The following is a 27,184-nucleotide window of genomic DNA, read 5'->3' as shown; positions in this document are numbered from 1 at the left end:
AAATCAAAGCATTCATTAGGACCTATTTATATTTTATATACAAGTAGTAGTCAATTGATTTTTGAAGGAAAAAAAGAAATTAAACAAAATGAATCTCACCCTCACAAAGAACAATCTCTTCAATTCAATGGTACATCTCCCTTAGTCTCAATTCCTTTTGGAACTGAGTCCTCTTCATTCTCTATGTTTTTGTTGTCAACTCTGGCTGCTCTGTAACTGTGGCAAACCCCTGCATTGTCTGCCACTTAAAAATTCTCAAATAAAGTTTTAGTATTTCATATTCTAGCAAGCTGTGAATGGATACAAAATTCTTTGTAGTTCAAAACCCTTTATAATATGCTCAGAACAAAAAAAATGTTAAAATTTTAATATAGGATTGGGAAATTTTTAACTATGTATAAAACTATATATGTATATGTATATATTTATACATCAGTTTGGCAGAAACATTCTTCTCCATTTAAAATATTCTTTCTTTGCATGGTATGGTTGAAAGAAAGTGGCAAGACTGTCTTTTATTGAGTAACCTACATTTCTAAATTATGGTTTTCTCTGCATTTTCCCCAAAATTGATATAATTTATAAAAAAGATATTTCCTTCTCCCTTTTCCCCACCCCTACATTACTGCAAATTATATTTCTAAGATTTCTGAAAATAAAATAAGAGCTTCTCACATTTTAGAAATGACTTATTCTTGGCAAATATAATAGAGTAATTCCAGTGCCCCTTAACTAAATAACCTGAATGTGGCCCTGGGGATGGAGGAAGGCTGTTGAGAATGGAGAAGGGGCATTATTTTTCCCTTATGCTGGTTTTGATTATGTAATCTAAAGGGATTTTCTTTTAAACTTAGGGAGGCATATGTACCCTCTCAAAGATATGTCAGCTCTTAGCCACAGTTTGGTTTGGATGCTCTCCCTCTTTTATACCATAATTTGTCACAGATAAGGAATGCACAGTTGGCTATATCAAATGTGAACACTGCTCATATAGCCTCATTTGGCCAATTTATATTTACACAAATTGTTAATTTGGGAATTAAATAACCCATAGTTTCTAGATGATTTCTTAAACCCTTTCCAACTCTAAATTTCTATGGGTTTTGTCTGGGATAGGATTGGATCATGCACTATAATGTGAATTATACATATACAAATGAATTCTGTATAATATAGTTTTATGTGGTCTTATAGAAGATGGGGCTGGGATGTGGGTGGTCATTTTTTGTGGGTAGACTGGAAGATTTCCTAAAACTCTTTGTCAGGTGATATCAAACTACATCTAATTTCTTTCATCCAAGATGTTTCAGAGAAAGCGATTCTCTATGTCTTCCTGGAGAAGTTGAGAAATTTCCTTGATGGATGAGGTTAGAAATGAGGGATATTGAAGGCAAAGCCACAGAAAGGTAAATTCATGGGGCACTGAGCTGTCTGCCCCACATACATGAAGTCATTCAGTGAGAACTTAAGTGTGACGATTTAAAGATATTAAAAATCCTATCAAAGGCCATGTATAAATTAATCATAGAATTCGTTAAAAGGAACCTGTATCTATCTATTTTCCCTTAGAGCATCCATAGGATTTAGTAGAAATGGAGTTTTATCCAGGGGCAAAATGATATAGCAGAAAAAATGTTGGGATGTAGGATTCAGGAAGGCTTGGGTTCAAATCCTGATTTACACACACACACACACACACACACACACACACACACACACACACTCACAGACACCCCTTAGGCAAATTGCTAAACTACTCTCTTGGCCTCAGCTCTTTGAATGTAAAATTAGGGGTTTGGACTCAGTGGTCTCTAAGGTCCTTTCCAGTTCCAAATCTATGATCCTACAATCCTACTTTGCATGACTCAACACTGAACTCCCATTAGGTACTTTCAAATGATGGCCCTCTGGTGATGCTATTAAAAGTGTCAGGGAAATGATTTCTGTTCCTGAAATAACATATATATGATATTGTAAGACCACTGTCATATTCCCATATCAATACTAGACAGAAAGGGATTTGCTTTCCTGTATCCAGTGTCAGTGATCACTGCCTGGGTCTCAGTCATCACATGTGGTGCAATAAAAATGATAAACTAAAAAATATTACCACGTTCCCTTGCTGAAATCAAGTACCCCATCTCTAATTCCTGCACACCACATGAGTCTTTTCTGCTGCTATGGCTCCCAGCTGTTACCGAGGGTGTGAAATTGCTTTAAATTTAATTTTAGTCATTCTCTAGGACCCTGAAAGAGGTATTTTTTTTGCCTTTTAATGCTATGTAAGGATAGGAACTGGTCCCATTGAAAGTGAATAGTACTGAGCTTGTTATCTAGACAAAATAAGACTGGAAAGTGAACAATGCAATAAAATCGGTTATTTGGTGTCACTTTAAAACCCATAAATTTGATGAGACACAAACAAAGATATGAAGCAAATCTTGGGCATTTTCATGCAAGCATACAAGCATATTCTATGAAATTTCAACTTGAGCAGAAGCTCTTTGACTCATTGATATCAGTTCCATATTAAAAGAGCTGTCCTTGAAAAGGCTCTCAAGATGAAGAAAGAACAACAGTGATTTAAAAAAACTCACGTACACTTTTTTGTTTAGGCAGAGGGTTGTGGAACATTAAAGCTGAATTTAAACTTTATAATGTCTACTTTTTATGCATAGTATGGCAGCACAGATCACAATGAAATAATGAATGAAAAGTCATTTATTAAGCATTTAAATATGCACTTTAAAATCATACACATACATTTCCCACCTTCTCCTCCTTTCTCTCATCTTCCCTTCTTCCTTTCTTCCTTAAATGTTTCAGAAGCCCTTATTCTGTGTGCTAGGATTTGGGGGGGAGTATCTAGGTAAATGAAAATTGGTTCTTAACCTCAAAGAACTTGTAATAGTGCAGAAAAGAGAGACATGAATCTATATTCGGATACTTACTACCTATATAAGCCTGGGTAAGGCACTTGACCTCTGCCTGCCTCAGTTTCTTCTATTTAAAAATAGGGATAATAATAGCATCTACCTCCCAAGGTTGTAGTGAGGATTAAATGAGATCTGAGATAATATTTTAAAAATATTTTATAAATATCAAAACTCCACAAAAATCTAGAAATTGTTATTATTGTAGCTATTACCATAGCAACAAACTTTCTGATTTTCTCAACTGTGTGTAGCTCAAGTTTTAAACAGCTCTGAACTCTTTTGATCTGAGGTTGGAAACAACAGGGGCTTTAAAATTATAAAATTATATTTTATTTTTCTGACTAGCCTACCCACTGCCCTTCTCTTTGCTCCTCTTAGTTCAGGGGAAATTAGGAACTAGGGCTCATCCTGCTAATGGATATAGGTGAAGAAGAACACTGAAATTATGAAATGATTGTGACAAAATGCAGAGAGAAGTAGCAGGAAAACAACACGATCGCACATTTCCAAACAATTTAAACCTAGACCCCTGGTTCCAAAGTGGGGGAATTTAGCACTCTGACAAAGTCTCAGCATGGCTTGACCTCTCTGACAGCCTGAGTCTTTGTCTAGCAGATGACCTGCTTCCCAAATTACAATGTGGTTACTGGCTGGCAGTTGAAGTTCACTATTTTTCACCCTCCATAATCAGGATACTTTATGTTCCATGTTTAACTTTAAAAAATCTTGTTTCTGCTGTTTTTCATTTTTAGAAGCATTTTTTTGCTCATCTTCATGAACCTCACTTTTTGGGCTCTTTTCTTAAGACCACCACTGCTCCATTAACAGGCATGATAATATTGTGCATGGAGGTTAGACCCCTTCACTGGAAATAGTGTTCAAAATTCTCTGCAAATGAGCATCATACACCTTGGGCCCAGGCATTCTGGGAAAATGTAGTGCTTTTCCCCAACCTACCCATACCTGTTTCACAAGCATTAAGGACCTCAATAATTGGATAGATTTTAGATATAGGAACATGGTTTTGAATGTATGGCAAATCTCCACTGAATATGTATTTGCTTAATCCTCTGGAAAGACAATGACTGAGAAAATGTTAGTAGTTTGTCGTGAAAGGGCAATCTCCTTGTCCTTCCTTATGACACTTGCAAGAGATAAAAAGGAATTATTATGGATTAACTCTGCCTAGGCACAGTTTTTCTATCTTGCTCTGTCTGCCTTTCCTGATATATTCAGTTCAATATAGGCTTTTCTAGGAAGGTAAATTTTATTTAATTCCATAGTGCAAATTAACTTTTGAAGTCCTGATGATCTAGCTGCTGGACTGCTTAGGACAGTAGGTTTCATCTCCTCTTTTTTGCTGTTATCCTTCAGTGTAGACAGGTCTGGGCATGAAATCCAGATCTACTTATTTTGCTCAATACAAACAATTTCTGGAAAGGTCTGAAGAAGGAGTTTGAAACTACATTAGATAAAATGATGGATAATGGAGGATCTTCTTAGAATCTCAAGTTTGGAAGGGACCTTAAGAGATCTTTAGTCTGGCCTGTATCCACCTAAGAATCTTCTTTGAACAGTCATCTAGGTTCCACTAAAGACTTCCAGTGATGGGGAAATCTCTACCTCCCCAAAACAATTCATAAGTTTTGGATAGCTCTGCTGGGATTTTTTTCTTTACAATGATCCAAAATCTGTCTTTCTGCAGTTTATGCCCATTACTCCTTCCTTCTTTTGTCTGGTACCAAGTCTAAATCCTCTTCTGGATAAATTACTCTTTGATGACTTAGAGTTATCTATTGTGTCCTCTCCAAATCTTATCTTCTCCAGCCCAGACATATGTAGTTACTTCACCAATCCTTATACTAACTAAATATTTATAAGAAGTAATGTTGTTGATTTTGGAAGAGGCAGAAAAAATTACTTGGAAATATAAGCCAATTCTGGGCACTCAGGAATGATTGGACCTGACCCCATTTTTACCATCTTCTCAATTCTTTTTTAGGCTTTCGTTTTCTATCATACTATCTAAAGACAACCAGCAAGAGAAGAGAATTAGTTAATATAGTATTTTGAGAGCCACTTGCAGTATAATTCTGGATTCTGGTTGATTCAGATAAAATCTATCTATAGAAAAAAAATTATTCTAAACATTTCAGTTAATCCACCACCTGTTTATATGAGGATGTAATGGGTCAAATTTCCCATTCTCATATCACTGAAATTCTAGGCTGTTCCCCCAGAATGAATAAGTGAATATAACAGCCACACAAAGAGGAAAAAAAAAACCCTACAATATACACTACGATCTCTGTATTCTTCTACAAGGAGGAAGCCTACATTATCCTGGACCATTTTCCCATATCTGTGACATCAGAGAGTTTCCTGATTTGTCTTCATTACAATGTCTTGCACTATTACTGACATCTTTCTCAGCATACCACTAAAGGATTCCTTGCCACAAAATTGATGAGGTTGGTATTTCCTGATTTACCACAGAAGCAGGCGGCTTAGAAGGTATTTTTGCGACAGATTGATTGAACAAGGCTGTCTGCAACAAGAAGGAAACAAGCCAACCCACCATTTCCCTTTTATTAATAGAGGCACTTCTGCTGGAATTGCACGTTCTAAACTTGCTGCTGCCACCACATTTTTTATTCCTCCATGGACAGACACTTAAAGCATCAGGCTGGTCCATGAACATCTGGTGTTAGATTCTGGTTTTTGCAGTTTCTGAAGGGTCTGAAGGAAATTGGAATAGACATGTCATTCTACTGCACAGTAGAGTTTGTGGGGAAATGGCAAAACCAAAGAGAATGAGAGCAGAGGAATGGGGATGTGGATAAAAAGGGTCAAAGGGTCAATTTACCTTTACTGAGCTGTCAAGGAGATGCATGTCCATACTTTCTAAGAGTGTGATTCTCAATTGGGAGTTTCTCACTGCTGGTCAGAACTATACAGTGAAATTAGAAGCCTTTTTGGGGAGAAAAGGATAATCCACTGTTTCAATATTAAGCCTGCAGAGAAAGAGATTTACAAACCAGGAAATTCAACTAGTGCCTATAAATGGTACATCTGCTTGTCCAAGAAAGCATGAAGGAAACAGCAATGTAACACCATACTCTGAAACCATTCATAACTGAAAACAAAAGCAGCCACTCAGCTCGACTTTATAGCCTGTGTGTGCAGCTCAACAAGCTGAAACCTGCCTCACAGCAATTATCTCCCCAAGTAGGTAGGGCATGTGAACAATGCAGCAAAAGTAAAAGGCATCTTTCTTGCTGGAAGGTTGAATACAGACAGATAACTGTCTGCTTTAGGAAGATCTAAAGTATGAAAATCCAATTTGCAAAAAATGATAGATTAGAAGGTGGCGAGTCATGTGATCAGAGTTCACTACAGGGCGCCTTTCCTAATAATTCTCCCAATATGCCTTTCAGTATTTCTTTGAGGAAGAATGAACCTGACATTGATTTGGGGGCACAGGCTTAATTAAGTATGGGGACCTGGGGAGAAGAAACTTTAAATATTAGAAGCTACTGCTAACTTTAGAACAATCAGAAATGATGAAAAGGCATCTTAGTGAAAACAATATGAATCAGTTGGAAATAAGATTTAATTACAAAACAAAATCTGCTTTCTACCTTTTTTTCAAGAATATATATTCTATAAAGTGAAGTAGAGCATTTTTTGGAATCGTGGGTTCTAATTTTGATCTCTGGGACTTTGGAAAAGTTATGACTTCTCAGAGCTAAAGCTAACCTCTCTGTAAAATGATGGGGTTGGGCTAGAGGTTCTCACTTCCATTTTGTCACTAACATTCTAATTCTCCCATTCCATTCATTCAGCGACCATGTATTTATTTATTCTAAATTTAAATTTATTCCTTTGTTATATTAAAATACCCTGTAACTGTCTCATTCCCTGTTCTTCCCCTATTAGATAAGGCATCATTTGAAAAAAAAAAATATATATATATATTCACACACACCTTGCTTATTGCTATTTATCAGTTCCTTCTCTGGAGGTGGATATATATGAGTCATTATTAAGTGTCCAACAGTGTATTATGCAATATTTTAGGCACTGAAGAGACAATGAGAATGATGGAATATAAAGTTTCCATTGGCAGCTGTCATATCAAAAACTCTGGAACATTCTAACAAGAAAAAAAAGCTTATATAGACTATGGGCCCAGCAAGACTGCCAGTTGTTCAAGAGCCTGCCTAGCTAGTTCGGTGGGGCTAAACTAGAACAAATAGGTCACTCCAGGATTAGTTGTTGGGCCATCCATAGCGATTCACAAGACACTTCCTCTTCATACGTTGGGTATTTTCCATACCTGGGATGTGCTTCCTCCTTAGCTTTTCCTCTGAGTTTTCTTGGCTTCCTTTAGATTGAAGCTAACATTCCACTTCTAAGTAGTTGCTTAATAACAGCATATTGACTATTGATTACCTATCCCCATTTTATGTAGGTGAGGAACCTGAGGTTGAGATTTACTGACAAGGTCACAGAGTAAGTTGTCTGAGGCAGGATGCAGACTCAGACCTTCCCTTACTGCTGGTCCAGAGCCATCTCCACTGTATTAAGAGCTTGCCTAGCTGCCCAGATGAATCTAGACAAAGAGGAAATATAACTTGGATCTCTGCAGAGCGTCCATGTGGATGAATCTAGGATCCTTATAGTTCTTAAGAACATGAGGAATAAGCATCATAAGGCAAATTGAAGCTCTTTTAAAGGAAGAGATAACACTAAGCAGGCAATTAATAAAAAGTTTTTTTATAATTGCTCCAAATCCCTAGACATTTTCTATCCAAGTTGTGGGGAAAAAATTCCCTAAGAGAATTCCAAATTCCTTTTCAGAAAACAGAACTTAAAAAAAAAAAGAATGAGATACTTAAGTGGGTGTAAAAAGAGATACATCTATTCACGTGAGCTGTATCTTACAGTAAGGAAGATGGATGAATATTTTGTAACAATAATGCTAAATAATTTATATTTTCATCTATCTAGTTTCTCTTTCTGTAATGTATTGTTATTTATACAGACGTCAAAGGAAAAAAATAGCAATCTCTGGCCTAGTCTAATACAGAAATAATAGCATATTAATACTTCCATTTCTCATTTCCTATTTTAATGCTGGTTACTTGTCCCTATCATTTTTTAAAAATTTATAACCCAAACGCTTAGGTTTTGATGGGAGATTTTCAGTGATCCCTGAACGAAGCAGATCAAGATGAAAAAGGGAGATAAAATAGTAATTCTTGTATAAGTAAAATATCAAGTGACACATAATGAAGATGGGCCTAAAGAATCCCTTAAATGATGAGTCTTTTAGGAAGAATTAAATCATTAGAAAATATTAAAGCTTCATGGACCATGATGAAAGAAAGACCTATTATTTAAAAATTCTCTGCAACTATTTGCCCCAATACCCTTTGTATCTTTGGCATCATTAAATGCATCCCTTATAGATTCCTTGCTCTTCACTGTAACTGAAAAGACACCGTTTAACTCTATTGTTACTTTCTAGTTTTTGTTATCTCTCCTCCCATGTATGGCAAAATTGTTTTATATTTGCAAAACACTTGATAAATCTGCCTATTTCAGTGGATGTTTAGAGGAGGGGACATGGAGATAAAGCAGAAAGAATAATAAGGAGCATTATAAAAAATGGAGTCTGTTTGTTTTTAGTTCAGTTGATTAAAGAAGATTGAGAAAAAAACAACAGACACCTGCTTCGGATGGATAGAATTATGATAATGGAGGGTAAAGAAGGCAGAACTTCTCAACTGTTAACATTGCTTTCCCCTCAGTGAAGAAAATGGATTAGAAATAATAGAATAAAAATTAAAAATAGGGTGTTAAAACGCAAAACAAATAGGGTGATTGTAAGACAGCTGTCCTTGACAAGATCACATAAGCTATATAAGATCATATAAGGGTTTTTAAGAAAAGCAGATGTGAGTACTGAGTCACTGGTGATCCTGTTATAGTTCAATTGTGTCCAAGTCTTCATGACCCCATTTGGGGTTTTCTTGGCAAAGATACTGCAGTGGTTTGCCCTTTCCTTCTCCAGTTCATTTTATAGATGTGGACACTGCAGCAAAAAGGGTTAAGCGATTTATCCAGGGTCACACAGTAAGTACCTGGGGCAAGATTTGAACTTAGGAAAAGAAATCTTTTTGATTCCAGGTCTAGCCTTCTATCTACTGCACTACCTCGCTGCCTAAAATACTATTTCTTATTGAAAGATTTTCATGATTCCCCCAGTTATTTCTTTAAAGTTGGAAGTATTTTTCATTCTGTCCCCAGAAGTGACCATTATGTCTTTTTTTTAAAAAAAAATAAAGTCTACCTTCTGTCTAGAATTGACACAAATAATGGTTCCAAATTGGAACAGTTAAGGGCTAAAAACTAGGGATAAGTGCTAGGGAAACTCGGCAAAGAAGAGTTTGAGTCCAGATTTGAACTCAGGTTCTCTTGATTCTGGACCTGGCAGTCTATCTACTGGGTAACCAACCTGCCCCAAGAACGGTGCTTTAATAGCCAAATTGAATCATATCCAAAATTGGGTTGATTGGACTACCTCAGGTGGTAGTGTTCCATCCCACTCCTTTCAGATTTCTTTAATCCAAAGCTTGATAGCCATTTTTCAGATATATGGTAAAAGGGTATAGATTGGACTAAGTGGCCTGTGTGGCCCCTGCCAACTTTGAGATTCTGTAATTCTGCCTCATGGAAATTTAAATTTCTGAACTTCATGAGCCCTGACTGCCAAAAAGTTCAGAATCTTAATTCCTGTTATCTGTCCCCAGTAATGAATGTATGATTCTAATGCTCCCTAAAGAAGAGTGATGGAGGCAGCCTGTTAAGGCACAATAAGAATTCATGGAAACTCAAAACCTTAGAAGAAAATTATATTTATCTCGCTGGAGTTAGGACACTGGAGTAGGCCCATGTATGTTAAAGCATACCAGCTAGACTAGGCATTAGACAAATGTCTACATGGCTATACTCATTTTAAGCTAAGACTAAATGATATCAGTGTCAGGATAAAGGCCAAAGCAGAGCTAATGTTCTAGCAGCACAAAATAATTAGCAAATTCATTAATTATAGTCCTGTTTATTTCATATTATCCACTCTAACCATTTGTTGCTTCAAATTAGTATTCCACTATCATTATATTCATCAGTATCTGACTGGATAATATATCTGAATGTTCACAAGTAGGTTAGAGTTTTAGATTTTTTTTGCATCTATCTGAAAGGAAAGGAGGATGAGTCAATATTTTCATCTATTGCCCCACAAACATGGCAGCGTCTTGAGTTCCACCAAGTATAAAGGTCATACCTAATTAGACATTTGTTAATGGGTCTTTCCTATCGCTGCTGGCTCTCTGGCCAGGAATAGCAAAATACTGCCATTCTACTACAAACTCCCTCTCTCCATTGTTAGGGGGCAGAAACAAACTGTCACAGGAAGGATGGCAGTTTTCTTTCTACATATGGCCAAGACAAATATTTTGAAGCAATTTATGTGGAAACTGCTATAGACATACAATAATGGGGCCTATTAAGGAAACAACAAATAATACAAAAGGTGTTAATTTTCTCTTATATGAAGTGTGCCTGCTAGGTCAGCTTCGAATCTTTCTTTTTCAAAGAGAAGTCAGTTGTGCTTTTCTGAAAAAGTACAGAAACTTTATTGGAGAGAAGAGGTATGAAATAAAGCCAGAAGGTTAATATAAGCAGAGTGGGAGCATAGGGTTATCTTGGCAATTAAGGACTCCCCAGGAGGTTAATTATATACACCAAGCGCGAACAACTTCACTAAGGGTTTCATGAGCATTACAAAAATTTGTGTACAAACCAAGAGGTTCAATCTGTACTGTCAACATGGTAATTTCTTTATTTGGCAAGTTGAATCTACCTTCGCTACATGCTTCAGAGAAGAAAAAATAATGGAAAGAGAGTTAAGCTATGAGAGAAATAATCTGAGAATGGACAAAGGAAGACAACTATACCCACAGTCAGTGTTCTGGGTTTCAATTGTTCATGAATTGAAGTTATTTTTAATTATTTCCTATTAATATAGTCTGATGATAATAAACCCTTTAGAGGCATTTTTGATAGTCTGTTACATAGAAAATAATAATATTCATGGACTGATTATTATGTACAACATACTTCAGGTTATAGAAAAAATGCATGTCAGTAATGAATGCCATAGAACTAAGCGCTCTGCAGGACCTCCACCTCCACATTTCATTAGCCCTGGAAAGGATACTTTAAACTCTAGCTATTAGCTCCATCCAACCTCAAACTCCATGCAAGACTTCTTAACCTGGGACCAGTGGTCTTTATTATTATTATTTTTTAAAAATAATGACCTCATTCCAAAATAGTTGGATTCCTTTGCAAACAATCTTAATTATTTTATGCATTTAAAATAATTACTCAGAGAATGGGTTTATAGCTTTACAAGATAACCTTTGTTGTAGGGTTAATCCATTTCTAGAAAAGGGGAAAAGCATGGAACCCTAATTCAATAGAAGTCTACTTCAGTATCTCATATCCTTGCTCACTATTCATGTTCTAATCTTAGTGACTCAGCTTCTATCCTTGCATCCTAGTCCTTTGATGCCCGATTCCTGAAATTGATTGACTGGACTCCAAGATTACAGTCCTTGATAGCAACTCATGTGCCCATATGGACTTCCACTCATTGGCTCCCCCCCTTTTTTTTAAATTTTCTGCTCTTTGTTTCCTCTGGCCCTTCCTGGACTGATATCCCAGAACCTGGATCCTGCCTTAAATTTAGCTTGTTTACTTTATCTTATTTCTACTTCTTCAGAATTATGAATTACTAAGCTTAAGTTTAGTTCCACTTTTGGACTCTCATTCTCATGTAATCATTCTTAGGTGGTGGTGGTTGTTGTCATTTTAGCAGTTTCTGACTCTTCATAACCCATCTGGGGTTTTCTTGGCAATGATACTGGACTTGTTTGCCATTTCCTTCTCCAACTTGTTCTACAGATTAAGAAACTAAGGCAAACATGGTTAAATGACTTGCCTAGGGTCACGGCTGGTAAAAGTCTATGGGTAGATTTGAATTCAGGAAGCTGCATCTTGCTGACTTCAAGCCCAGCTCTCTATCCACTGCACCACTTAGCTGCCTATTCTTAGATTAGTGGTCTTTAAACTGTAAGCTTATTTTGAGATTCCCTATCTATATCGACTTTGTGGTTATGTTTGGACCCTATTGAAGCAACCTGATTGCTGCAAGAATCCAAATTTTTACAGTCACCTGTTCAGATATTTAAAATGGTAGTTAAATAGATTCCCACATACATTTGTGAAAGGCCACTTAAGGAATGAACAGCCTAACAGAACTTTGTCAATGTAGCTTCCAAAATATTCTGAGTCATTTCTATTCCAGGATGAATAGCAGTCTTAATGGTTAGAGTATGACCAGCATGGCAGAGCACTGGCCTCTTGATAAGGACAAATGGAAAATGATGGAGAATTTAAGTGACAGAAAGTTCCAATAAGAATCATCCATAATAGCCAGAAAGGCTAACTGGACCTCCTTAATCAGGGGCTAGGTGGCCATTTCCCAGGGATTTTCTAGAGGAGATTCTTTTCCAGATAGGTTGTTTGTTTGTTTGTTTTTTCCCCCCCTAGTCGTGTCCAACTCTTCATGACCCAAATTGGGGTTCTTGGCAAAACAGTGGAGTGGTTCTCCATTTCCTTCTCCAGCTCAATTTACAAATGGCCACTAAGGTTAAATGACTTTCCTTCACACAGTCACATGGCTAGTAGCTGTCTGGTCAGATTTGAACCAAGGAAGACAGGTCTTCCTACTCCGGTGTCAGCATTGCATCCACCATGCCACCATACCTGCTACAGGTACACATGGCTCTCTTTAGACCTTTGAAGTCCATTTCCACAATTTGTGATTTATTTTACTCAGTTACATTAATTATGTTTGATGTTTTGTAACATACTTCTTTAAGGGTTATTCAGTGGTAAGTGCTTCTGCCCATACCCTCTAACAAAGAAATATTCTCTCTTCTAGCTGAGAATTGGTTGCCCAACACTTCAACTGAATGTCCTCTCAGGGGGAACTTGAGATCTATCTTATGAATTAAAATGTAATACAAATATTATATAAAATGTTATTATTTTGGGAAAAAATTGAGTCATTCTTGAATAGTTAAACTCTCTTTTTCAAAAGACAAGTCAGCACCTATTGTTAAATTTAAAGATTACATTGTAAATATCTAAGAATTGGGAGTTATGGTTCTTCTCCCTCTTTATCTCTATGTCATGGTCTTCTTGGCATCCTTTAAATCTCAGCTGAAGTGTTCTCTTCTACAACGTCGCATAATGCTAGTGCTTATTCTCTCTTGATTATTGTGATTTATCCTGTGTATATCTTTTTTAGACATAATTGTTGGCATGTTGCCTGTTAAAGTCTGAGGTCCTTGAGAACAGTGATCATATTTTGGGGGAGAGAGGTCATTTGTATCCCCAGCACATAGTAGGCACTAAATAAATGCTTGTTGATAAATGGCCACTCATCATGGTATTGAGGTATAGGAGGCATTAAAAATACTCTGATTTTTAAAGAACATTGTTGGACAATTTCTCCTCAAGTATGACATCTGGAATATGGTGTTCAGTACAGGGGACCACATTTTAGGAATGACATTGACAAATTGGAAAAACATTTGTGCTTGCCAGTTTACAATGATTTTTAAGAATTTAGTTGACAAACACAGCTCCCTAGAAAGAATTTGGCTCCCAGAAGCAAATGTAAAATTTTAGAGGCATTAACATTGATGGATGGAAACATTATGGAGCCTTGACATATGCTTGCATTCTAGGCCCTATTCTTCATATAATATATGTTTATACATAAATATTTATATAATTTGTATATTTTACCTATGGTTTTATATACTATGGGCCCATTATATCTTGAGTAGATTAAAATCACAGTGTTTTCCACAGATATCAACAAAACTTTAAGCCACCAATGCAAAATAATGACAGTACAGCATACTTATAAAGCACTTTCATGTGACTGAGAAAATAGATGTGAACATACTTTGTAAAGCACATTGTTATTATATTTCTTTGACAAAAGTATTGCTTTTACATTCTTATTGTGCAAATCTTAATAAATTATGTAGTATGTATACTTTATGTTTTCAGGAACAGTCCTCAAAGACATGAATCAGTTAGGCAGCTAGATGGTACAATGGAAAGACTATTGTGTTTGAACTCAAAAAGATCCGAGTTCAAAATCCTATGTCAGAAACTTATTAGCTGTAAGATCCTAGGCAGGCCACTTAAGCTCCCTCAGCCTCAGTTTCCTCCTTTGTAAAATGAGGATAATAGCAGCATCTATCTCATGGAGTTATGGTGAAGATCAAATGAGGTATCACATGTAAAATGCTTTGCAAACCTTAAAATGCTATTATTAGTATTAGTAGCATCTCTCTCTCTCTCTCTGCTTGTCTGTCTGTCTGTCTGTCTGTCTCTCCTCTCGCCTCTCTCTCCTCTGCCTATCTGTCTGTCTCTCGCCTCTCTTCCCTCTGTCTCTGTCTCTCTTAAGGGAAAAGGAATAACAGGCTAAAACAATGCAATTTTACACAAATATCTGTCTGTTCCCATATAGAATGCACACCAAACATAAATACATGAATAATGTAAAAATTAACTCTATTCATAAAACTTTTGCTTTCTTCCTTTATAAAAATGAGCAACATGAATTGTGGTAACATGTTTCTAAGGGTTGTTTTCAGGTTTAGCCTAAAATAAAGGCCAAGTTGTTAATAAATGGGATTATTGTTACTCAAGAGCAGGAGGCTATTTTTTATTCCATTGTTGTCCATACTGGAAACTTTTTCGAGAGGCAAAACAATAGTTAGCAGGTTCAGATCTCTAAGTTCAGAACCTGTTAGCTCAGGGGACATATCATTGTTGTCTGAGGCTCACAGTTCAATTCTATTAAGATTCTAGGTTGTGATGAAGGCTTAAGTTTCAACAAAAGTCCATTTTAATGAATGTAAGTTCCTTTTTGGAGCTTACCTCTAGAAAATGTTCTGCCTGCTGTTCTCGATCCAATTTCCTTGAAGTGGTTGTGATCAGACCTGTGTAAAAATGAGAATAGTTTTAATTTTAAAGAATATGGGGCATTAAATAAGAATTTTACTGAGGATGGGAGACAATGTCAGTTTCAGGGAATGCAAACCAAGTGGGAACAGTGACTCTCAAATACTAGATGGTAATCAGATTTCTTCAGAAAGGATTCTGTAGAATAAAAAAAATGTATGAAGAAAACTTTAAAATTTATTTCGATTCAGTTTATACAGTGGAGGCATTGTAATTACTACAGTGAAAGCAAAAACTCACTAAAGAACCATTGTTTTTGTTATAATGAGGAGTTTCAATGATTCATTTGCATATGACTGAAATTCTACTGTAAGAACCTCATTAAAGATTTTTAGTTAGAGTTCTTGAACAATTAATAGGTTGTGGATGCTGATTAGATTCTAGAGAACAGCACTTTCTTATTTAACTTTCAGATGGCTCCATGATCTCTCTCTCTCTCTCTCTCTGTGTCTCTCTCTCTGTCTCTCTCTCTTTTGGTTAGGCTTGACAAAGAATGTTATTTCTGTAATAACTGCTTGTATACATAATGATTTCAAATGTAATCACTATGATACACTGAAGATCTCATACTGTTATTTTATCAAATTGTTTTATGTGTTTGAGTCTTAACTCAAAGTGTAACCTCTATAAGGAAAAGATCTTCATATATCTTTAAACAGTGCTTTTTCATAAATGAATAACTTTGATGAGTATTAATAAAGGGAAGGAAATAAGGGGAAGAAAAAATTAGCCTCTAAGACTACTTTCCCCCTGCCTCCTGTTACCCCACCAATTTGTCTTGACTACTTTATTATTTTTGAGTGGCAATTAAGAGGTCAAATTTACATTCCATTTCTCTCTTAAACTAAATCTCTGAAGAGAGGAATACATTATAGGTTGTTTCCTTGATTGACAGTGAAAACCCAATTTTTCCCACAGGCAAGGTCTGAAAAATGATATATCAAACTAGTTCTGGGCCAAATGTTTTACTAGTGAAATATGTGAAATGTGTGCCTTTTGTTTTGTCAGGTATCCACACAGAGGAGCTCCTTCTCTAGTTTCATGCCTTTGTCTCTGGCAGATGGAGTAGGGGTTGCTGCTGGATATCATAGGGAAAGGAAGAAGAGAAACTCTGAAGAACATAGGAATGTCCAGGGATTCTGATGTGAGTATACCAGGAGAGAATGGAAGGAGAATAAGTGGCATAATGAGGAAAAGTAGAGGAAACATGGAGAAAAATCATGGAATAATAACTGTTATTTTCCAGAAATGGAACTAACACGGGCGGAAAAGACTTAGAATCAGAAAGTCTGGAGTTCAAATCTTATTTCAGATACTTACTTTCCAGGCAAGATATATAAACTTTTTGTTTCAGTTCTCTAATTGGTAAAATGGCGATAATCATCGCACCTCTCTTATAGGTTATTTGAGGATCAAGTGAAGTAACATAGGCAAAGTACTTTGCAAATTTTAATAATTCCACTTGAGTAGTGGCCAATATCATCATCATCAACACCATCATTATCATTATTAATTTACCTACTGTTATAGAGAAACAGTTTAACTGATTTAAAACTTGAGTGTAAGGAGTAGATAATGTTGCTAAATGTTGTGAAGGATCGGGCAAGAAGAGCCTTCATGAGCAGAAGCAATAGAAATTTAGAGAGCTGTCAATGGAAGTGTTCAAACTAGGTATGAAGTGCTTTGGACCCGAGTTACTATTAAACCTGAGCAAAGCAACTGATGGTGCTGTGAATCCACAAAATGGCAGAGAAAAAAAGATTAAAACGTGATTTAGACACAATCCTAATTCAGCATCAGAATAAAGGATTTTTCAGGAGAACATTGTACACGGAGACGGATACACTGTGGTACAATCCAATGTAATGGACTTCTCTACTAGCAGCAATGCAAGAATCCAGAGCAAGGCTGAGGGACTTATGAGAAAGAAAAATAGCCCCATTCAGAGGAAGACCCGTGGGAGGAGAAACACAGAAGAAAAACAACTGCTTGAACACATGGGCTGTTGGGGATATTATTGGGGATGTAGACACTAAATGATAACTCTAGTCTAACTATCAATAATATGGAATTAGGTCTTGATCAATGATATGTGCAAAACCCAGTGGAATTGTACATTGACTAAGGGGGTTTAGAGGGGACTACGGGAGAGGGAAAGAACACGAAATATGTAACTAGGAGAAAATATTTAAAATAAAAGAATAATTAAAAAAAAGAATAAAGGATTTTTGCATGGCTGGAAAATAGTGAAGATCCTTCCATCAAGGAATGTTACTTGGCCAAAAGAAGTCAGTTTCTAGAGGGGATATTTGTAGAAGTGAATTTGTTGTTAAAGCAGGAGATGTGCCCGAGGAACTGCAAACAAACTGCAAACAAAGTTAAAAAACTTTGCCAGGTACCAAAAACAAGGTGTAGGGGAAGAGATTTTTTTAAAAAAAACAACTTTTATTTTCCATCACAGAATCAATATTGTGTAATGGCTAGGCAATGGGGCATCAATGACTTGACTAGGGTCACACAGCTAGGAAGTGTCTCAGGCTAGATTTGAACCCAGGACCTCCTGTCTCTAAGCCTGGTTCTCAATCTACTGAGCCACCTAGCTGGTTCCAAAGAGATCATTTTTAATTGGATCATGGAAGACTTAATGGGGGAGTTAGCTTCATGCTGAACCCAAAAGCAAGAGGCTGATATGAGAAGGAAAGACTTTCCAGTGATGGTAGACAGTTTGTGGAAATGCTCAGAAGGCAATGGAATGTAAAGTAGAGTACAGAGAACTGGTAGGGTTACTTTAAAAAACAACAACCCTATTTCCTCTGTTTCTTTCTAGTTTTGCTTTTTCAATACAGCCTGAGCTTTTAAACCGGGCATGGAGTGTGACACGGAATAATACAGACAAAGAATAGAACATCAGGAGAAAGAATGTAAAATGGCAGCAGGGTAGGGGAAAGCATTTAGAAAAGCAGAGAACAGGGACAAATCGGCCTATTTTAAGTCATCAAATATTTATTAAATAACTCCCAATTGTCAGACATGGAGCTAAGTGCTAGGGATACAAAGAGAAGCATCCTTACTCTTGAGGAGATTACAGTCTAATGGGACAGATGACATGGAAACTGCTAAGTACACACAAGATATATACAAGATAAAATGGGGGTCCTCTCAGAGGGAAGTCACTTAGAATTGAGAGGGGCTGGGAAAGGCCTCTTTTAGAAGTTGTGATTTGAGCTGAGATGGGAAGGAAAAAATGGGAAGGGATAGTAATCTGGGCATGTGGGAGTTATAAATGCTCATATTGAGATTTTGACAATGGGTTCTCGAAAGCTGGTATGAGCTGGCTCCAACATCCCCTTGATTTAAAAGCCAAACAGAGGATTCTATGTTTGATCCTGGGGATAATAATTGAATGGAATGAGAATAACATGATCAGATGCTTTATAAAGATCACTCTAATAGATAAGTAGAGGAGAGAGATTTGAAGCAGGGAGAACAACCAGACTGAGAGAAGACCACTGCAATGGTCCAGGTAAAAGGTGATGCAGGCCTGTATCAGGATGGAAGCTGTGTTAAAAGAGAAAAGGAGAGGGGGGCGGCTGGGTAGCTCAGTGGATTCAGAGCCAGGCCTAGAGATGGGAGATCCTACATTCAAATCTGGCCTCAGACACTTCCCAGCTGTGTGACCCTGGGCCAGTCACTTAACCCCCACTGCCTACCCTTTCCACTCTTCTGCCTTGGAGCCAATACACAGAACTGATTCTAATTCAGAAGGAAAGGGTTTTAAAAAATGAAATAAAAATAAAATAGAGAAGGAGGAATATATCAGAGATGTTGCAAAGGTACAATCAATAGCATTTGGCACAGGATTTCAGGGCAGAATAAAAGAAAGTGAGGAGGAAAGGGTAATAATCCCATGGAGGAGAGAATTATCAACACTATAGGAAGTGGGGATGAGAAAAGAGTTTGGGGAGACAAATGATGAGAAGTTTTGGACTTGCTGAGATATCCAACAGGCATCTGGAGATATAAAGGAGATATGTGGAGGGAGGTAAGGGCTCAGGTTAGTAGATCTGAGATTTATCAGCATAGACATGATAACTGATACGAAAACGGATGAGCTCACCAAGCAAGATGGTATAGTAGGAGAAAGAGATGAGAGTCCAGGACAGTCTCATGAGTTCAGAAAATAATAATAATATTGTATATTTCATGATGTTTTTGTAGTTTAAGAAATGGTGTTCTATGAAGTAAGTAGTGAAGATTTCACATGATATATATCCCATAGCTAGTATGAATTCACTAAGGATTTAGGATTTGAGCTCAGGTTTTCTCAGACTCCAGTCTGGTGTTTTCCCACTATCAGACACTGTCTCACATCAGTGAGTGCCTCTGCTGTGAATCAGGTCCCTCTGGATACCAGCACTTGAGTCTGGCAAAGTCATGTGGGTCACGGCCGGTATTTTTTCCTTTGCTTGCCCTCAAAATAGGGCTAGAGGAAGGGACTTTCACACATTCTCACCACCTCCTCAATGGAGCCATTTAACTTAAAGTGAATACCATGGGAATGAGGACTCCTTGCTATATGGATGCTATCAATAGCAGAGGGGCAGTTGACTTCTTTAAGGAGGTTGTTGTAATTCCAGCCTTAGCTTGCTGTTTTTCCAGACACAAAAGACAGAAAGACCTTTGCCCTCAGACACCCTGAGGAAACTCAGATCATTTCAAGTTCCTTTCACACTGAATCATTCATTCTAAAGCCCACTGGGAGCATTGCTCATTGCTCTGGGAAGAGTTAAGCTTCCTTTCCTAATTCATTCTCAAGGTAATTCTTCAGCAAATTTATTTATTTAAGCACAGGTGTGTAAATTGGGAGAACCACCTGCGTTCCCAAGTGCAAAAAAGAAAATGGAATGTCCCCTTGTCCATCGTCATCGTGCTCTCAACCAGAATATATGTTTCACATAATTATCAGCCTACAGAGAAAAAGGGACCTTTGCCTGTTTCCAAGTCTGGGGCAGATCTCAAAGAAGTGAGCAGAAGTGTGGGAAGAGCCCAGGGCTTCTTGTGCCCTGAGGGTAGGTGGGCAAACTAGTGTAGGTTTTCTTCTTGAGGGGCTCTACCTCCTTCCATTTCAGTTTGAAAGCAAAGAGGAAAGAAAAAACTGAAAAAAATATGCAGAGAGAGAGACTTGATAGGACTCAGAAAATTCTGTCAGGAAGTAACAAACTTTCACTTTTTCTAGAGTCACCCCCACTTCCAAGTGCCTATGGGCACTTTTTTCTTCTCCCAAGTAACTAATCAATTATTACTTGCCCCCAGGAGGAAGCAGAGAATCTTACTTGATGTGCCAGCTAGATCTATATTTTGTAAAAAAGATTTTAGAACTGCAAAAGATGTGGTGGATGGACTATAAAACTTAGAGCCAGAAAGACCTGGATCCAAATCTTTCTGATGAGCCTGGGAACATCACATAACCACTCTGAGCTTTATTTGTAAAAGGAAGGGCTAGAGGAGCAGGTAGGTGGCAGAGTAGATGGAGTGACAAGCCTGGAATCAGGACCTGGGTTCAAATCTGATCTCAGATTCGTCCTAGCTATGTGACCCTGGGTAAGTCACTTAAATCCTATTTGCCTTAAAAAAAATGAAAGGCTAGGCTAAGTAGTCTCAAAGGTCTCTTTCAACTATGATCTGATCCTATGAATCAGGCACTAGTTGCAAATTTTATAATCATACTCATAATCAAAGAGAATTTGTTCTTATTTCTGGTATTGATATTTATTTTAGTTTTTATCTTGCAAATAATGTAGTCATATTTTCTCTGAGCTTCCTGACAAGGCCAGTCTGGTCCTTCTGTTGTCTGTGTGCTCTCAATGCACAGCCCTGGGCAAAGGCACTGTCACTCTTTCTCAGTCCCTTTATTGCACCACAGAGTACCAGTCATCACAAATAGTCTAAGCTGTCTGCTTCAAACGGTGCATATCTGTGCCACATTGACTCGATTAAAGCAAGACGAGTGAAAAGCAGTATTGATCCAGTCCTTTATGTGCCAAACGATACTGATGCTGAGACAACAGAACAAATGTTTAAAAAAAAATAAAACTCAAACTTTACAAGTGGGGGACCTTCCATGGAACACCTGAGTATGTCTAACCTAGGGTAGGGCAGACTCATTCTTTCCATTAGAGAAAGGCAAAATTTGACCATACTTTTATGATTGGCCTAAAGAGTTATTTTCATACATCCATTCATTTGATAATTGTTTTATAAAAAAAAACCCACCTTATGAGGCCAGCTAGGTGGCTCAATGGAGAGAGAGTCAGACCTGGAGACAAGAGTTCTTGGGTTCAAATCTGGCCTCATATGCTTCTCAGCTGTGTGACCCTGGGCCAGTCACTTAACTTCCACAGCCTAGCCCTTACCTCTCTTCTGCCCTTGAACCAATACGTAGTATTGATTCTATGGCAGAACATAAGGGTTAAAAAAAATCTACCATAAAGCATACCATATTGTGTGTGTACAAAAGTTGTAGATAGCCATTCTTCAAAAGGCTGTTTTAATATTAAAAATAAGTAGAAGAGCCTAAGAATGCTACAGAGACTACTGTAATTCCATGATGCTGCCTACGGGGATCAGCTGGCTAGAAGAAGTCAAACCCTATGACTGTATAGATGAGGAAACTGAGGTCTGGAGTGGTTAAAGCCAGGATTGCAAAGGAAACAAGTAGAAGCACTGGAATTTGAATCTATATCCATTGCCTCAAATTCAACATTCCTTCCACTATATCAGTAATTCCCAAAGTGGGCACCACCGCCCCCTGGTGGGTGCTGCTGTGATCCAGGGAAAGTGGTGATGGCCACAGGTGCATTTGCAAAAGGAGATCCCTATGGCTTATCCTGAAATATGGGTTGTAATTCAAAAGTTCTTAATTGCATTTCCTTCATCATATTTAGTGGAACGTGGATTCAGTGTGGTAACCAATTTATTAACAACAACAAAAAAAAGAAACCAATTGCAAATGGTCAATCATGGTGATTTAAGATTACTGCTGATGAAAATAGAGCCGAGGACTACTAAATTGGTAGCAGCACACCAGGTTCATCCTTCTCATTAAGATGATTTCGAATGTTTTAACTTTTTTTGTATCACATTCCATTCTGAGTTCAATAAATAGTTTCATAATTTCAAAGTTCAATGTTTCTAATTTGTACCTTTCTTTACTATTTTTTATGAAAAAGATAGAAACATTAATACATATATCTTTCCTATAAACTGCTATTAAAATTAAAAAAAATTAATTTCCAGGATGCTAAGTAATATTTTTTCTGGAAAAGGGGTAGTAGGCCAAAAAAGTTTGGGAACCACTGCACTATATCATGATGCCTCTTAATCCTAGCCTCAAGAAACTTAAAATTTCTTTTGCTTTTCTTGAATCCACTTTTACCTGGTTCCTGCTAAGAACATTTGCAGAACACTTTGCAAACCTCAAAGCCCTGAATAAATGTTAGCTATCATTATAATTATTATGGTGATCACCCTACCACAATTATTATTGCTACAAACTTCATAAGATGCAGCTCTAATCAAGCAAAAAATGTTTATGACTGGCTTTAGAAAAGCATACGGTGGTTCCTGCAATATGGCTGGGGACTTAATGCATGAATATAATTTAAACAATAACACCAAGTAAAAATGCAAAAAATATCATAAGGTGACAAGGGGTTAATTGACAAATGAATGGCATTTGACAAATGAAATGGCATTGACAAATGAAATAGGCAAGGAGAGGTATGAATTCAGAGGAGGGAACCGGACTGGCTTTCATAATCTGAAACTTGAGGCTATATCACTAATTTGGGGTAGAATGGAGATATATAGGGCAGGGAAGCTTTTCAGGCTGGAGAAATGAAGATGAACAAAGGTAGAGAAACAGGGGGAAAAGAGCTCCCACAGTAATGGAGAGACAAGTATGGCTGGAACCAGCTGGAAAAGACTTGAGAGAAGCCATCTAATCCAATACTTCTATTTTATAGATGAGGAAACTGAGTCCCAGAGAGGGTCCCAGGGCATAATGTTAGCAAGTAGTAGAGCTGGGATTCAAAGCAACATCTTTCTGTATACGTACTAGGTTTGTCCTGCAGCTGATGGAGTAAACTGAAGGTTCCAAATTTGGGGATGACATAATCAAAGCTTCGTTAATCTGGTGTCATAGAACAGGACAAAGAGAATTTGGAGGATGCAAAAGAAGTAAAACAGGAAATAGAACAATAGACATGAGAAGACAAGAAGCATTTAAGGGCCTGAATTAGAGTAGTAATAGTGCATGTTCACTTCTTTCACTAGATTGCCAACTCACAGAGGGAAAGGTATGTTCTTTGCTTTTAGTATGGTTATTTAGCACCCTGCCCAGCTTCTAGTAGGGACTCAATAAATGCTCGTCATCTTGCTTCTGCTAATGAACAGTGAGAGAAGATGTAAATGAAAAGAAGATCAGAGGTTGTTGCTTGAAATAGAAGGATGAGTGGAAAAGCACCAAAGGGCATGGGGGATGCAGACTCCCAAGTACCTATCTCTTTTATCTGGACATGGACCCACTGGAAGGCCGAGTTAACATTTGGGAACTGCTGTATTTCTAATACTCCTTTGCTCTCTACTTGGAGAGCAACCAAGGTGGGAAGAACATTTCTATAATGCATCTTTCCAGGGCCTTTTGTGTCCAGAGTATACTTACACAGTTTAATTGTCAAAACACAAAGAACAAATGAGAAAAATATATAAACTAATGAGATGTGGTTTAGGATATATGTGTGGCTGCTCATATTTAGTATACATGCCATGGTTTGCATGAACAGAGTGGCATCACTGGCCTTTAGAGGCAGAAGGAACTTTACTTTTTTAAACCCTTACTTTCTGTCTTAGAAACCAAGGGCTAGGCAAATGGGGATAAGTGACTTGCCCAGGGTCACACAGCTATGAAAAGTCTGAGGCTATATTTGAATCCAGATCCTCCCAACTTCAGGCCTGGGGCTTGATCTACTGTGCCACTTAGTTCCCCAGATGAAACTATAGACATTAACTAGTCTTAGGACATTTATTTGTCAGGGGACTTTTTTTTTTTGCAAAAAAGGTATAATATTTATAGAAATGAAATATAAAACACATTAAAAAGAGAACATACATACAAAAGTCATTTAGTCAGTCAAATATATCGGGGCTTTCACAGAATGCCATACTAACAGAACTTTTCTATAAATTGTTTTCAGGCCATAGTCAGGATCACAGAGTCAGACAGAAATAAAGTGAATTGATAACCCAATCTCTTAATCAGAAAGTTAGTGTAAAATTATAATATCTAAAGAAAAAATTAGTAGCAATTGATCTAGCAACAACAGGCAGATGGAACTCAGTCAAGAGTATTGCCATTTCCCTAATTTCCCTGGTTCATAACTTCAGCCTCTCCCTCACCCTATAGATCTGTTTGGCTGCTAAATCTTGTCATTTTCTTGCTCCATAACATTTCTTGCATCGACCCCTTCTGTATTCTCACAAGGCCACTGCCTTAGTTCTCCTGAAGATTTCTATCAACTCTTAGAAATCATGTAAAGGCTTCCTAATTGGCCTCCTTGCCTTAAGTCTCTCTCTATTGTGGTTCCTTCTACATTAATGGTCAAAGAAAATTGCCTTAAGCCAGATCTGACTTTGTCAGTGACTTATTTAATATACTACATTAGCTCCCTTGCTTCTAGAATAAAATATAAACTTCCCTGTTGTGCTATTAAAGTCTTCCATAATGTGACCCTAATTTGTCTTCCCAAGTTCATTCTCTACTCCCTTTTCTTGTACTTGTACTTGTCAAGCCAGCCGGGTGGCAGAATGGATAGAGTGCCAGGCTTTGAGTCAGGAAGACTCCTTTTCCTGAATTTGNGATTGTTATGGCCTCAGCTAGTTCATGACAAAAACAAGACTTGTCCTGTTTTCCTTTCTCTATATTACAGGTCATCTCAAATGGTTAAGACTGCAAGAGAGCACATCTTCCCTCCAGGAGCCAGGCAACCTATAAAACTAGCATCACTCGTCAGTATTTAAAAGTTATATTGGTAGGAGCATTCAGAGAATAGGGAATGGCCCAGCACACTTTTGAGACATAATATGCCATTTAAAACACTGGACAGAAGTCAGGACTGCATTTTTTCTTAAAGCCTTTAATTTCATAGACATGATGGAAATTTTACAGACACACATGGAAAACTTAGACATGATCACAGTTTTGACAGTGTAGACAAACTAACCATATCGCTAGCTGTACTATCAAGGTTGCCTTCATACCACCATGACACCTTCTTTCTTTTAATCCTGTTCTCAATTCTTATTTTTTCCCATCTTCATACTTTGTTCTTTGTCAAACTAGTCTGTGATCTGACCATACTGATACAGCTGATTCAAGAATTATCTCCACATCATTAAGGAGTCACTTCCTACCATTGAAATATAATCAATTTCTTCTCATGATGTTTTTCAGTGCTAGCCATGTCTATTGAGAATTTTCTTGATGTCATTTTTCATGCTGAATAGAGGTACAGATTTTTTGGTAGTCTACAAGTCTGACCTTTCTCATTCTTTATTCCTGATCCATCATGGTACCTTTAAAGGATAGATGTTGGAGAGGATGTGGGAAAATGACACTTTTGGTGGAGCTGTGAACTGATACAATCATTTTAGAGAGCAATTGGGAAGCATGTCCAAAGGACAATCAAATCATGGAAACTCTTTGATGAGCATATGACTACTAGGTCTATATTCCAAAGAGATTAAAAAATAGGGAGAAAGGGCGTACTTGTACGAAAATATTTAGAGCAGCTTTTTTAGTGGTGGCGAAGAACTGGAAACTGAAGGGATGTCCATCAATTGGGGAATGGCTGAACAAGTTGTGGCATATGATTGCAAGGGAATACTATTGTGTCAGAAGAAATGATGAACAAGATGATCACAAAAAAAATCTGGAAAGCTTTACATGAAGTGATATAAAGTGAAGTGAGCAGAATCAGGAGAACCTTGTACACAGTACAGCAATAATGTACAATGATCAGCTGTGCATGAAATAACTATATCAGCAATACCAGGATCCAGGACAACTCCAAGTCTGAAGATGAAAAAAGCTCCCCACTGCTCTAGAAGGAAATGACAGTCTGAATGCAGTTTGAAGCATGCTATTCTTCACTTTATTTCCTCTATGCATTTTTCTCTAGTGTAAATGATACGTCTTCTTTCACAATATGATGACTACAGAAATATGTATTGTATGAGAACACATGTAAAACCTATATCATTTTACCTACCATTTAGGGAAGAGGGAAGAAAGGAAGAGAAGAAGGGAGAGAGAAAATATAGATCACAAATTGTCAGAAAGCAATTATTAAAAATTATATCAACATGTAAAAAACATTTTTAAAATAACATTTTAAGGGGGAAAAAAGAAATGGCAAACCAGTATTACTGCCAAGAAAATCCCAAATGTGGTCACAGTCACAGTCAAAAACAACTGAACAATAACAACAATAGTCAGCCAAACTGACTTTTTCCTCTATTTCTGTGATTAGAGAACAAACTCCCTGAGGGCAAAGATTCTTTTTGTTTTTCTTAGTCCCTCTACTCTCAGCTGAGGCAGATGGTAAATACTTGAAAAAATGTTAGTTTTTCACATGTAAAATTCCACCTCCAGTCTCTAATCTCTTTGTTTCCTGTACCCAGACTGCAATCCCTTCTTACCTCTACATTAGAGAATCTCTCATATAAGACATAGCTCAAAGCACAACCCTATACAAGCAGCCTGTTCTAATCCCCCAACTAACTAGTGCCTTCCCTCCTTAACCATTTTATAGTTATTTTTAAAAATTTGTTCATATTTCTTCTATATATGCATTTATGTCTATGTTGTCTCTTCCAAATAAATATTCCTACTTTCTCTTCCTTCCTTCCTTCCTTCCTTCCCTCCCTCCCTCCCTCCCTTCTTCCCTCCCTCCCTCCCTCCCTTCTTTCTTTCTTTCTTTCTTTCTTTCTTTCTTTCTTTCTTT

The 27,184-nt window shown here is 37.3% G+C and overlaps 1 protein-coding gene across 1 annotated transcript in view; it reads right to left on the bottom strand.

Moving 5' to 3' along the window:
* Positions 1 to 27,184, bottom strand: part of FAT3 (FAT atypical cadherin 3) — a 553,803-nt gene that overhangs the window by 173,494 nt on the left and 353,125 nt on the right. Inside the window, exon 3 of the mRNA XM_044668995.1 lies at positions 15,039 to 15,100. Within this exon, the coding sequence (XP_044524930.1) occupies positions 15,039 to 15,100 (62 nt within the window). The remainder of the gene's footprint in view (positions 1 to 15,038; positions 15,101 to 27,184) is intronic.

This window comes from Gracilinanus agilis, chromosome 3 (genome assembly GCF_016433145.1).
Source record: "Gracilinanus agilis isolate LMUSP501 chromosome 3, AgileGrace, whole genome shotgun sequence".
NCBI lineage: Eukaryota > Metazoa > Chordata > Mammalia > Didelphimorphia > Didelphidae > Gracilinanus > Gracilinanus agilis.
The sequence above is the reverse complement of the archived record's forward strand: the minus strand, read 5'-3'. Positions and strand labels throughout refer to the sequence as shown.